General features: G+C 33.3%; 1 protein-coding gene across 1 annotated transcript; it reads right to left on the reverse strand.

The window, feature by feature from the left end:
- Window positions 1–10395: 10395 nt before the first annotated feature.
- LOC135076740 (uncharacterized) lies at window positions 10396–15465 on the reverse strand. The gene is made up of 3 exons (XM_063971161.1): window positions 15410–15465; window positions 14920–15105; window positions 10396–14372 (listed from the first exon to the last, which is right to left on the reverse strand). Coding segments are annotated over exons 1-3 (543 nt in total). The 5' UTR covers window positions 15412–15465; the 3' UTR covers window positions 10396–14017.
- Window positions 15466–15764: the final 299 nt, after the last annotated feature.

Genomic DNA, 15764 nt, shown 5'->3' on the forward strand with positions numbered 1-15764 from the left:
AAATGAGAAGAGCGATGGAGGAAGCGAGTCTTACTACGATTAGTTCGGCATCACAAAATATGGTATCCTAATTGGAACTCTTCATTGTCATTTGAAATCTGGTGATGCATCGAAGAAGATTGATGGGTTTCGTCCAGTATTTTTCAAAAAAACTGGAGCAAAAAATATATGATCTTGCAGTAGTAAGGGACAAGGTTTTTTATGGCCTAAAACAGTTCCTAATTACTAAATAAGTTGTTTATGTTATTTCATTTAATTGACCTCATTAGCAAAATGCTCAAATACAGTTGATAAACGCTTAATAAGTGCCTTTTTCACTTTGCCCAATGTGCAATTCCACTTTACCCTTGTGATAAGGGCAAAGCGGAAAATTATAGACTATAAAAAAAACTTATTTTATGCCAAAATAGTTAATAATTCGTAATTTTTTTTTAGAGTTATCTATAATATAATACTTGTAGTATCATTTCGATTAAAACTAGTCTTCGTAACTTATCTGGTTCTTTTTATTTTTTCGATTGAAGTTAAGTACTCCACTATGCCCCCCCTTCCCCTATTTACAATGTAGATGAGAATTAATGTAAACCAATGAGAGTTATTGTTAACATTTTTACTTTTATTACTTTCATTCTAAACAAACATTATTTAAATTTGAAATTGGATTATAAGTTGCTATTACGATTTGGCTAACATTAAAAGCCCGATATGGGTTGGTCCTTAGAAGCATCTTGTTTTAATTGCGGCCTAATTGTTTGTGCGTCCCGATCAAAGATTAACGGAAATGATAAGTTTGGGATAGCTCACGATATAACGTAGGTTGATAAAGAAAGATTAAACAAGCCCAAATAGACCAGGAACATTTTGGATGTTTCAAGCTTCGATCGGACAGAGGATTTATTTTCTCTTTGCGTTTCCCAGGCATTTATTGTTGGAGTGTGATTTTCCTTTTGTGAACCACTTTAAAGAAGACGTAGAGACGACATTTTTTTCGTTTAGGCTTCCACTAGGATTATAGGATACAATTCATATCATATGCTATAAATATTTGTGGTTTAATTATCTTGTGGAGGTGAAAACTTTATGAAATACCATCGCCACAGTACTTTGTTATGGGCCTACTGTGTAAGAATCTTTAGGTACTGATTGTTATTCCGGAAAGGCTAATTTAATCTATTTTCTATGTGGAGGCATATGTTTCGAATGTTTAATTTTGGATGTCGTTATTAAAATTAGAGATGATTTACATAATTACGTATTGTATATTTGCAATCAGACCTACACACTGCTTTATTCAGGGAATTTAATAAATTTTATTTATCTGCTAAAATTCAATCCAAATAAACTTTTCAAGCTCGTAGGAAGAACTCAAAAGTTAAATATTTTTATGTTCGCATCTATTTGTTAAGTATGTTTCTTGCAGAACATAGCCTAACCTTTAGGCTTGACGATATCAATCTAATGTAAAATTCCCAATTTCTCAAATTCATTCTGAATGACGAAGGAGTTGCCCAACAACACCACGTTTCCTTTCCATATTCTGAATGTACGCATTGTACGCAGCCATTAATTCAATCGGCAATAAGATTAAATAGCGCTTAAATACAATCGTATCGGAGATAATAAACAGCCGTGATGGATGCAATCTGGGGGATCGGCGGAAAGATAGCAACAAACCGTTATATCAATTTGCCAAACGTTTGCAATCAGCTGCAGACAAATTGGCTCTCCAGTCGCCGAACCTTAAATGGGTGGAATCGAGCGAATTATTGGTGGGCGATTTAAACTAATCTTCAGACGCCTTTATAGCCATAATATCCGCGAAATAAAAAAAAAACTAGTTGGTACTCACAGTTGCGTTGTGTCGCGTCGCCCACAGTAAGAGTAGTGTATTATTGGGCATTCTGTCCCCCAGTCGTCCGCTTCGCTTCCGACCGTTCGCTGCGCTCACTCTGGTTTGACAGAATGCCCAATAATACACTACGAACGGAGTGTTGAAAGTAGTTTTATCTTCCAAAATTCCTATAAAAATTATAAACTCAACAAAGTTTTTATCATTCCATTAAAACCTATCAATCAGAACGGTTGAGTTTAAACCAAAAACTGTAATGAGATTTCTGAAACAAAAAGAATCTCTTAAATTACAATGTATTTGTCCAGTATCCTCGAAAGAGTTTAAACGTCATGGTAATTTATTACCAAATACTATTCGCAGCATTGTTTGTGGCCCATCAAATTGTGGAAAGACCAATTTTGTAATTAGTCTGTTGCTACACCGTGATGGACCACGTTTTCGCAACTTATATGTTTATTCAAAGTCCTTGTATCAACCTAAGTACCAGTTTTTGGAAAAAGTATTGGAAAAAGTTGCAGACATATCTTACTTCAAATATAGTGATAATAAAGACATTTTAAGTCCACATGACGCTTTGTCTGAATCCATTTTCGTATTTGATGATGTTGCATGTGAAAATCAAAACAATATACGTGATTATTTTGCTATGGGACGACATAAAAACATTGACTGTTTTTATATTAATCAAACCTACTCAAGAATACCTAAGCAATTAGTAAGAGATAATGCTAACCTTATCATATTATTTAAACAAGACAACATTAATCTAAGGCATATTTACGATGAGCATGTAGGGTCTGACATGACCTGGACTCAGTTCCGTGAAATGTGTTCAACTGTGTGGGGTAAGCCATACAGTTATGTGGTCATAAATAAGGATTGTGAACGAAACAAAGGTTGTTATAGAATGAAATTTGATACATTCATTAAAGTAGATTAAACTATTTATTTCTTATATAAGTAACTGTTACTTACGTTCCAACAAACTAGTTTGAATTGAGAAGTCAAACAGAGTGGAACTCGTAACAATGGAGCGGAACCTTAAGGAACAAATTTTAAAGTCAGCGTCAGCTGTGAAAAGAAAAGTAGAAATGTTAAAAGATTCAAAAATGAAAAATGATATGACACTGGAAACAATATTTAAACCTATTGTGAACCCTCTTAAACTATTAAGTAGTAGACCTGATGGCAAACGCTACAACGAAGAAGAAACAGAACCAATCCAATCAGTTAAAAGAACTAAACATATCGAAAGCCAGTCATCCAATAATTCAGATGAAGACTTTGATTACTACAAAACGGATGTTGACAACGAGGAAAATTTAAATGATTATGAAGATATTTTAGAAAATGATGATTGTAAAACACCTAACAAAACCCTCACCACATCACCCACTCATGAACACGATGTCCATGACAACTCATTTAAATCTATTCAGTCATCACCAAGTATTGCTAATGATTCTTTATCATGGTCTGTGTCATCTGAAGTAATGCAAAATATTCCTTTTGGTGTTAGAAATGTTAATGGAAAATTGATGCTCGGTAATACACGTGTTTATGACGATGGACGCATTTTGAAAATTGGAAGCCGTAGCCTAAAAAAAACTCCAGGCTTGAAAGAATTATTATACCAAAAGGCACCAAATTTAAAAATAATTACAAACGAGGATTTACAAAATTATAAATTAGTACTTATAGATACCAATGCACACAAACGTAACTTCGATCCATTTAAACCAATAAACAGTAATAAAGGATTTAAATATATGAACGTGATTAAACCTTTATTTAAGTTCTCTAGAAGTCACGCAAGTAGTGTAGAAAGTCTCCCGCGAGGTGAAGGCATCGATATATTGAAAGAAGTTAAGAAGGATACTGATTTAGTTTATTGGGATGATCCGAATGAATTAGTAGAAAGGCTAAAATTACTACTCGGGTCATGGGCAGCTGGTAACACTGGAGTTAATAATGAAATTTATGCAATAATAGAAGAACTGCATGAAGCTGGTATTATAAAAGACATAAAATATATAAAGCTACCATCTGGAGGATTCAACAGTACCATTAAACTACAGAAGCCGAGCAGACGGCAATGAATATAGATAAATTTGGTCATCACGTTCATAAGCGTTTACGACTATCTGAATTTTCTAATAACATTCCTACCAACACATTAGTAAAGTCAGATGCAGGCGACTTTGATTTAAAATCATCGAGATTAAAAGGACTACCAACTCCTGAAAAGGATGACGAGGCTGTAAATAAAGAGTATGTCGATAAATATGTTCAAGATCTAAAAAATGAAATGAAATCAATTCAAACCAACATTAAAAAATATTTAAATAATTTAGAAAAATTAACTAGTGTCAATTTCAGTAAATTATATTACACAAAAAAAGAAATCGATCTTATGTTACCTTCAAAACTTGATAAGAATGAGTAAACAAGACATAGTTAACGAGCTCCACAAGCCAGCAAGAAGAAATTTCTGTCGCCGTCATACTAACATTAAAGGAATAGATGATTTATGGCAAGCGGATCTTATGGATTTTCAAAAATATTCATCGTATAATAAAGGATATAAATATGTACTAGTAGTAATTGATACTTTATCAAAATTTGTATGGGTAAGACCGTTGAAAGCAAAATCTAAACAATATGTTACAAATGCAATGCAAAGTATATTATCTGAATCAACACGGAAGCCAAACAATTTACAAACAGATCTGGGTACAGAGTTTTATAATAATTCCTTTGAAAAGTTAATGAAAAATTACAACATAAACCATTATTCCACATATTCTGTTAAAAAAGCCTCTATAGTAGAACGAGTTATAAGAACTATAAAATCACATCTTTACAAAACATTCAGTCTGTGCGGACGATATCAATGGTTTCAATGTAATTTAGATTCCGTGGTGCATCGCTATAACAACACTTTGCACCGCATTACAAAGTTCAAACCGATTGATGTTAATCATGCGAATCAGGCTTTAGTTAAATCTAATATCATTAAAACCCGAAAGCCAAAGACAGTACGTCAAGGATCCACTTTTAAAGTTAACGATTTTGTTCGTATAAGTAAATACAAAGGAGATTTCTATAAAGGTTATACCCCTAATTGGTCTACGGAAATATTTCAAATCGTAAAAATTAATGATACCTATCCTCAAACGTATCAAATAAAAGACAAATACTACCAAAATATTCTAGGCTCTTTTTATGGATACGAGTTACAAAAAACTAAATTTCCAGACATCTACCTTATTGAAAAAGTTATAAAGAAAAAAGAAAACAAACTTTTTGTAAAATGGTTAGGACTAAGTGATAAAGAGAACAGTTGGGTAGACAAACGTGAATTAGTGATTTAGATAAGTATATAAATAACACAGGATCTCTCTTTGGGACACTAGATGATTATCGATGAAGGAAGGCAGTGGTGTAATCAATAGCTTGGTAGATCATTTGCCGTTCGAGTTACATATACCTGGGTATCAATTTTGTGGTCCCGGTACGAAACTTCAAAAACGGATTCTAAAAGGCGATCGAGGGGTTAACAAATTAGATAACGCTTGCATGCACCACGATATTTCTTACAATAATAAAGATCCTGGAGCTCGACGCAAAGCCGACTTGGAACTTTTGAATATGGCTCAAAGGAGATTGAAATCGAAAGATGCTGGAAAAGGAGAAAAAATTGCATCATGGATAGTAAAAAATGCTATGAAGGCAAAAATCAGAACAGGCAGTGGCATGAAATCATTTAAGAAAGGTGTGAAAAAAATACAGTCCCTATTGAAAAAAATGAAATCCAAGGATCAAAACTCTGTTATAAAATATGCTTATGCAGTTGCAAAGAAACTGTTTAGTAAAAAGAAAGGAATACGTTTGCCACGTATCATTCCTCTTCCAAAGTGTGGAGGACTTTTACCACTTATTCCCATATTTGCGGGATTGTCAGCTTTAGGTTCACTAGCTGGAGGAGCAGCAGGTATAGCAAAAGCTGTGAATGATTCTAAAGCTGCACAGAAGAGTCTTCAAGAATCTGAAAGACATAACAGAATGATGGAAGCGGTGGCTCTTGGAAAAGGATTATATATTAAACCTCATAAAAAAGGAGCAGGGTTATATCTTAACCCATCAAAAAACTGATTAAGCGGCTACCTAGACGTGCGCTCACTAACCTCGATATTTTGGAACATGCTAATGACATTCCTTACTTTCGCGGTGTTTACATGAGAGATACGTTACCTTTGAAACCTAGAAAAATAGAATGTGGAATATTAAATTTGGATAGCAACATAAATCCAGGTACGCATTGGGTGGCCTTCGTAAAGCAAAACAATTACGTAGAATATTATGATAGTTTTGGTAATTTAAAACCACCGTTAGAATTAATGAAATATATGTATGCCTTGCCTATAAACTACAATTATGTAAGACATCAAGCTTATGGCACTACTAATTGTGGTCATTTGTGTCTAAAATTTTTAAGAAATTATTGGAAAAAGCATTTAAATAGCAAACGAAATAAATAAATGTGTTAGTATAAAAATGTCTTTCACTGTATCTTTAACTGGAAGTGGAGCCTCTTTAACAACAAATTATTCACCAAGTTTGGAACTTCGAGGAGAATATGAATGCGGTCTTTTGTATTTCTCAACTTTTAACTCTATTCCTAATATCGATAAACGAAACAATAAGTTTCATTATGGTGAAAATGAAATCATCGAAATTCCTGAAGGATCTTATGAGCTTCAGGATATTTGTGATTATTTAAAAGACAATATGAAGAACACTGTATTAAAACTAACTTGCAATAACAATACATTGAAGACAAACCTTTTTTGCTCCAAAGATGTTCATTTTAATAAAAGTGAATCAATTGGTAAAATACTAGGTTTTGGAATGGAGACAATACATGCTAATATAAGTACTGATTCACAGTACCCTGTTAGCATTCTATCAACAACCATTGTGAGAATCGAATGCGACGTAGTTAGTGGTTCCTTTGTAAACGGGAAAGCCAGTCACATTATTTATGAATTTGTGCCTAATGTTCCACCTGGTTATCGAATAATTGAGATACCTAAGAACTTAATTTATTTTCCTGTTAATCAAAATTCTATAAGTGCTATCAATATACGGTTGTTGGACGCTGACAATAAAGAGATAAATTTACGAGGTGAAGAAGTCCAGCTGTATTTACATTTCAGAAAAAATGATAAATTTCAATAAAAACCCCCCTCAGTCGTATACCCAAGCCATTCCTCGAAGATCATCTCGCAAAAGCACACCGTTTCAACTAAAAAAGAAGCTTACCAAGACCAATAAAGAATTTCTAAGGCTAATCGGGTTGATAAAATGAATATTCTAAATATATCTCAACAAACATCATACGACAACAGCATTGAAAGTTTCGAATATCATTCATACAAACCGTACGTGACAAGTTTCAACAAGAATGATGAAATAAGAATTCCTATTAATCAACAAGATCTATACGTATTGCCTTCACTTAGTAGTTTGTATATCGAGGGGAAAGTGAATGTTTATAACACCATAACTAAAGCAAAAATATCTGAGGTACATTTCATTAATAATCCGGCATTGTTCCTATTTCAAGATATTCGGTATGAATTGAATGGAGTAGAAATAGATAAAATAAAAAATGCAGGTATAACTACAACAATAAAATCTTATCTATCGCTAAATGAAAATGAATCAAAATATGCACGAGTTTGGGGTTGGTCAACTATGGGAACCAATAATACTGGAGGTGGGGCGTTTTCCTTATCCATTCCGCTAAACAAGATATTAGGATTCGCAGAAGACTATGAAAAAATAATCATGAACTGTAAACACGAGTTAGTGTTACTTAGAAGCAATACGAATCTTAATTCTATCAAATTAAATACAGGAGAAGTTGTAGATGACATTATAATTAGTAAAATTATTTGGAGAGTGCCACATATCAAAGTGTCAGATCGAGAAAGAATAAATTTATTAAAGCATTTAGAGAAAGATCGTGCTATTCCTCTAGCATTTCGTAATTGGGATCTGTATGAATACCCATTACTTCCTCAAACACGTAAGCATACTTGGTCTATCAAAACTGCATCCCAAACAGAGAAACCGCGATTTGTTGTAATAGCCTTACAAACCAACCGCAAACACAACAGTCAATTGTCAATGGCAGAGTTTGATCATTGTCATGTACGTGATGTAAGAGTCTTTTTAAATTCGTCGTATTATCCCTATGAAGGGTTGAACATCAGTTTCTCAGATGACAAGTTCACTTTATTATACGAACAATATACAAGATTTCAGCAGTCGTATCACGGACGTCGTTCAGAGCCGTTGCTGAGTTTAAAAGAATTTAGAGACGTTGCCCCTTTATTCGTTATTGACTGTTCACGACAACACGAAACACTGAAAGGATCTATTGATGTGAGAGTCGAAATTGAGACAGACCAAGAAATTCCAGATAAAACAGCTGCATACTGCCTGATTTTAAACGATTGTTTATACGAATATAAGCCTTTGAGTAACATTGTAAAGAAACTATCATGAATAATTATAATACAGTAATCGTTGATTTGCAAGGGTTTAAGGACAGCAATAATAAATTCTTGGTTAAAGAAATGGCAGTAGCTAATGTAGAGTATACCTATGTGTTTTTAATAAAGCCCCCGTATCCGTTTTCTGCACTGAGTGATGAAGAAAAGAAATGTGTTCGTTGGATCGAAAGAAATAGAGGCTATTTATGGAGTGAGGGCTACATAGACTACAGAGAATTTCATAGAATGATGACTGGTTTTTTGAAAAATAAAAAAATTATAGTCAAAGGGGAAGAAAAAGTAAAATGGATGCAAGAGTTGTGTAATAATAATAATAGTGTTATTGATATAACTCGTAAGGGTACTCCTAATTTGAATAGTCTTAATGAACTATATTGTAAAGATAAAATTTTATTTAATTGTTTTTATCATGACAAGTATTGTGCGTTACGAAATGTTTTAAGTTTAAAGAAATGGTGTGTAGATAACAATGTGTTTAATTAATAAATATTCACTTTACTGTAATAAATAATTGAAATATGGAATTAAACTTTGTGTTTATTTTTATACCTAAAAATGTATTCCTAGGGAACTGAGTAAAAACATCGTTTTTGCATAATAATTTATTTCATTACATTTACAACTATATTAAAAAACATAATTAAAAGTTAGAACCAGTTAACTTTTTTGATATCTTCTTAATTACACATTCTGTCATATCCATTATTTCGTCCACTGCGTCATGGACTACGTATTGGGCACTAAGTAACACGCACTCGCTGTCAGCATCTGACGTAGATGATGATGAGTTCGAATTTGCTCGGTCACGCTCGCAGACCAGGTCCACCACCTTTATCTGGATCATTTTGAAGCCTTTCTGTTCGTTACACACCACAAAAGATTTTGGAGTTATCCGCTTATTATTTTTTGGAGAAACTCGTTTTTTACGTTTTTGATCAATTTGCGTCGATTCCACCCCAAATAAATCTTTGTATTGCTGAGTGAACTGTTGTAACGGGTCTTGAGCGTATTGAGGAAAATCATCATATACGTCAGTCATTTTCTGTAAAGAATAAAGAGAATAAATTGTAATAAAGTTGCTTTAACTAATAATTAGGTAAATAGTTAACCACACAATAAAACACTTAAAAATACTAAAATACTACATACCTGATTGATAATTAATTATTTCCCACTCACAAGGTAGGTCTTTCGTTGCGGTCTCGCAGTTTGGAACTGATGTGTGACATCAGTTGCAGCGCGCTAAAATATACATCATCACAATTTTCGTACACAATGTATTGAGTTTTTGCACGACTTTGAATGTCCACTTCATCGTTTGACACTTTCACTGCTTCCATAATTTCAATTTTAATTACGTGCTTGGGGACTCTACTATCGATTGAAAGAACGTAGCTGGCTTGTGGTGAGGTAAGATGACTGTGACTACGTTGAGCCATTTTAACTTTTAACCCAAACAAGTTTGAACGCATCAAAGTCGAATTGATAACTAAATAAAATCTATTGGTTGCTTATATCAAATAGGTAACATGAGACGCACCGGCTATGCCACGTGCTATTAATTAACTTCATGTCCAAACCTGTAAAAGTTTCCTCAGCGTTGCAAAATAAATGTAGTAAATTGATTCCTAACGTGTGATCGATGTCATATTACGATCTCACCGTTTCTATGCGATGATTAATATCACACTTTAAAACATGTCTAAACATGATCTTATTGAGTTAATGTGAACCAATGTCTTTACGTATAAGAAATAAAACCCAAGTAAATAATTTGTCATCATTTATTTATAGGTAGGTACCTTATTAATTAATTACATTTATTTGAAACTTAATATTATCTTAATTAGCTTAGGTTATCTATTATAATAAAGAAAATCGTACAACTAAGGAAAGTATTATTATTTAATTTTAATTACCTAATTCTTGGTTCAATGTTATGCTTAGCTAAATGTTTAGAATGGATGTATGCCCCCAAGCTCTTGTTGACACCTTGTCAGCCGAAACAAAACGTTTATCATCATTACTGGATAGCGCTACTTTGTTGAGACTGCGAGTAAAAATGTTGTGTTTGATTGACTTAAATAAAATATTTGTTTTCCGCACTATATTGCCGTGATACAAAGTTTTTTTATAGTCTGATATTTGTATATCGCGAACAACACTCTTCTTTACTCCCTTTGCTTTTTTAATTGTAGTATTAATGGTCTTTACACAATACAACTTTGAACGTAATCCAACAAACTCTGTTATAATGTTTCCTCCCATTTCGTCTTTGAAAAGTCCAGGAATCTTTTTATTTAGAAGCGGTAAGCCATATACATTTTCTTTGAAAAAATTGCTTGTGTCGAAATAATGTAAGAAGGTTTCTTTTAAATCTTTGTAAAAGTTTTCGGTTTCAATTTGGTAAACGAAACTATCCGTATCCGTGTAACACATTTGTAATTTGTTTTTATACGATGGTTCAAAAACTGAATAATGAAAGTCATACATGTGGCTTTTAGATAACTCTAACACCGTAAACCCTATGTATATTGGCTTATCCAAAATCACCCGTTCAGGTTTTGTTTGTATTGCGACTAAATTTTCAGTGAAAATTGAAGCACTGTGAAAACTAGAGCTTGCAATTAATTTATTGGCAGTTATTTTCTTTTTTGTTACATTATTGTGGTCACTCCATTCGTTAACTAAATGTACATTAACTCTTTTTTCGCTGTTTTCTAAGGTTTTACCAAAAATGCTGTTATTGAGCAACTTAAAAAAGTCTTGTTCAAATGTAGATTGAGCCTGTTGTCTTAAACTCGTATTTAGATCGATATATTGTTTTAAGTAAGGACTTTGTTGAAACGTTATGACTCGATGTATTTTTTTTAATATCAGCCCATGTTTCAAACATGTTTTCAAGTGAACATAGTGGATGACGTAGAAGTACTTGTCGTAAAGATTAGGCACGAGCTTAAAAGTCTTACCCCCCGGTGGAATGCATTTCTCAGGGCAAAATGGTAAATCATTGTGCCTGTCATGTAACTCTTTCGGATAGCTTAAGTCAACCTCAAGAATGAAACCATACTCTGCATCAGCAGGAACATTAACAATATCAAGACATTCAATTTCTGTCTGGTTTAAAAATCTAAAATTCGACAGCGGTAGAGATTGACACATACTGAATCCGTATAAGTTATTGCAATCTATGTAAACTACAAAGGTATCTGGTTTTAAGGGATCGTATTCGTTCATGTATTTGTTATTGGCGTTGGCATGCCTGTGCGAACACATGCATACTCCTCCTCTGATGCCTGATTGAATCATACGCACTATGGCAAGGTCATCTATGAGCTCCAACTCGACTCCAGTTTTGTAAAGCATTGCATCGAATGATAAACTAGGAGCGGTTACATAGAAAGCAGGATCTAATTGATAATGAAATTTGCAAGTTTTTCTAAACTTTTCAAAAATATCAGTTAACAAGAGAACGTCTGTTTTCAAATACAATTTAGTGTATTGACCCAGATTTTTGATGTTAAATTGTGACCAAACTGATTGAGCATGTTCATAATCTTCATCAGTAATATGCTCATTTGTAAGGGAGCTGTAAAACTCTTTTTTTTCTGGTAAACATCGCTCTTTAAACCGATCCCAGTTATCCATGTATTCGTAGGGATATATACCTTTGCGAGTAAGTAAATTAAATTGGGTAGGTATTGGAAAATGCGTGCGTAAATGATCAAACTCTTCTTTTTTAATAGTTTTTGCTAATTTATCTAAGCTAGTGCCAAGAAATTTAAATGAATCTACGAAGCGCAATTGTATAAATTCTTGATCAGAAATCGGAACAAATTTCGTAAATGACACATAATTTTCTTTAGTTTTAGGTATAATCTTAATATTTCCAGGCATTTCACCTAATTGTTTTATGAACAAATGACAGTCATAACCTGCCAAGTTGTGGAAAAATACAGGAATAAACTTAGGTATTTTGTATTGTAAATTACAATATCTGTGGGCTGCACCACGATATAATCCTGTTATGTGGCAGTGATCGCGCACTTTGTCTGAAAATAAAAAGTTATCACATATATGACAGCGAGTGGCTTGCAAAAATTCGGATGCATCTTTTTCGGTAAAAATCATAGGCAAATTTTTAGATAAGATTGCATGAATTTCACGAACATCACGGTAAAGAGATTCTATAAATTTTGAAACACAGTCAGAACCGAGATATGATACATACCGATTATAGCTAGTGTTTACAGTACAGACTATATTGTACGCAAACGCTGAGGGTATATGGTGCTGCAGCGTTTTTGTATTTTGCGTATCAGATTTGTCTTTGTGCACTTCTAAAATTGTCTCAAAATCTGCATAAATGACGAATGGAACATTTTGTTTACGGTCATAATTATTAAATTTTATGACGGTCCCCTTTTCAGGTAATACAGTGACGATCCCGCTACATAAATGATTTTCTAGTTCATCAAAAGTAGTAAAAAACACTAAGCATGTATCACAGAAATAAATTTTACCATGATGAGCTGTTATTTGATTTCTGACAAGCCGCGACAAGTCCTTGATAAGACAATAATGTGACGTCGCGTCATTTTCTAACATTAGCAAATGAATAGTTTTTTTGTTTTTGGTATTTTCAGATTTATATACGGGGCCAATAATGGTTTTAGAATTTTTTAGACCATAAATGATAAAACTTAACTTAGGATTGTTTTTCTCAAAAATCCTAATATCTGAGAATGTGACGGGATAAGATATCCCATTGATATTTAGAACATCTTTAAAATTGGGATAAGACGAGACTCGTTCAGGATGATTTCGAGCAGGGTAAAGAGCTGCTGTTACGCTCCATAAAAAGCAACACTGGTCTTTATTTTGAATATTTATACATGCTTTCTTATTTTGAATAAATTTAGGTAATTTTAAATAAGATGACCCACCTAATGGTTGGTACTTATTGACATTTATTTCTAAATGTGAATTACTTAAAAAAGCCCAACCACTATCGCTTTCCTCAAACTCTTCCATTTTCTTTTTCAATATACTCACTAGTTTAGAAAATAAACTATCAAAATCATAGTTGTGGTAAAGTATAAAATTCTTTGTAACAAAAGATTTCATTTCCTGCATATTATTTTTGAATAACAGGAAAATGCTAAATAATTCAAAATTCACTTTGATGCAAGTATGTACTCTTAAAGCATCATCTAAAAGTGATTTTATTTTGTTATGAATAGAATTAAAGAAAATATCTATAGAAGTTTGGTCAAGTTCACTTGCAACTAATCGGTAAGAAATGATTCGAGAGCGAAATGCAGAACCTACGATTTCCACACCATCACTGTGTGGTTGGGTGGAGTTCTTTTGCTTGTGCAAGCGACTCCGCAAGTGTCCTACCCAAGAGGTTGAACCTATGGACACGTTACAAATAGTACAGAAAGGCATTTTAGAACCAAGAATTAGTTAATAAACAATAAAGTCTCTATACCTACCTACTAGAAATAATGTTGAATAATTCGAATGTAAAAAATAATATTAAAACTGTGTAATAAGTATGTTTATTTACAAGTAAAAATTATTTAATGTTTATTTTATTACTGTAATAAGTCGGTTCGCACTCTTCAAAAATTACGTAAGCGCTACTTATAAACCTTTGTAGAGCCTCCCACTCCTGGGATTGTTCACCGCATTGGAGTTTTACCGCTGCAAGCGCTTTCTTGTAACGCTCCTCGGGTGGAACGTTCTTAACATCGTCGGTGTTGTAGACTTTCAAATCTATGTAGAACTCGCCGCTGGTGACTGCAGTCCGACGACACTGGCCCGAAGACACCCGCGATGTAAAGCTCGATGCGATGCTACGAGTTGTCTCCTTCGCACTTGCCCGCTCGTCCTTATTAATGATTGAAAACAAACTCTTCGTTTTCTTTGGTCTGTGAACAATAGACATTTATTTAAGTAATGATTATTTTTATCAATAGAATATATTTTTTGTTAGTTTTATTTATTTAAAGGTTTTATTGCACACACACAAACACACATAAGAATGCTCTGTACAAAAAAGTTGTCAAAAGATCAGCTGTTGTACTTTAAACAATTAGGTACTATTTTACTTTAATTCGCTTAGATTTTTATGTAAGTACTCGTAAACTCATTGTAAATTAAAAATTTACCTTTTAGGGAATATTAAAATTAAGTGCTTGTAGAATAATTATGAGGGAGTTTGGTAATATTATTACTAAAATCTTACTATTACTAATATTATTAATGCAAAGTTTGTGTGGATGTCTGGCTGTGAGGATGTTTGTTACTCTTTCACGCAAAAACCACTGAACAGATTTTGATGAAACTTTACAGTATTATTGTTTATAACCCAGAATAACATATAGGCTATAATTTATGACGATCTGTGATATACTAAATTTTACGCGGGTGAAGCCGCAGCCAAAAGCTAGTTAGATTATAAAGGTGGAAATTTACCTAGTTAGGGCTTCAACGTTCGCAACGGAATGGGCGGCAGGCTTTCGCTTCCTCGGCTTAGGCGCAGGCGTAGAAGCGGTTGAGGTCGACGCGCTGGTTTTGGACTTGCTCTTGCTCGAGCGCGGTGGTGGCACCACCTCTAATGGGGCCACGTCTTCAATGCTGGATGCGTACTCAGAATCCGACCTATAAAATATTAATCATCATTAGTCTATCTTCCTAATAATCATGACCACTGTCTAATTACGGTAATGACACATTTAAGTACACTACCAAATACAAAGATACATACTATGCTAGCTAGATATATTGATGGTTGCGGGATTCGAACCCGCGACCAATTAGCTTAACAAAACACATCGCGGTTCTCTACACAAATACTAAAGTAAAGAAAACATGTAAAGAAATACTCAGTAAAGAAAACATTACTTGAAAATTATTTGTCAGAACAAACTAAGTATAAAATAAATTTATAACAGTACTTACTCACATTTTGCACAATCGGGAGCTTGTTTCTTGCTATTCACAAAGAATCTCACAAAGTAATTAATTTTTTGCGTTGAAATTCTGTATTTATGTGATCAATAATAAATTGTCAGCAAAAATTAAGCTAATTAATTAAAACTAAAGTAACAATAAAATGATATACAAATTTGGACCGTATTTTTATGTTCGATAAGCACAGAAAAAAAATCACTAGCAAGTAGGTATTACCTTTTGAATTAAAATATTACCCATACTTTGATGTTACGTTTAAAGGAAATATGATTGTGTTACACTATGTTGCAGTAAAAGTGAAATCAGAATCTAAAGTATGTAGGTTAATTTCTTAAATGGCTAGTCAA

The sequence above is a fragment of the Ostrinia nubilalis genome, chromosome 12 (genome assembly GCF_963855985.1).
Source record: "Ostrinia nubilalis chromosome 12, ilOstNubi1.1, whole genome shotgun sequence".
Taxonomy (NCBI): domain Eukaryota; kingdom Metazoa; phylum Arthropoda; class Insecta; order Lepidoptera; family Crambidae; genus Ostrinia; species Ostrinia nubilalis.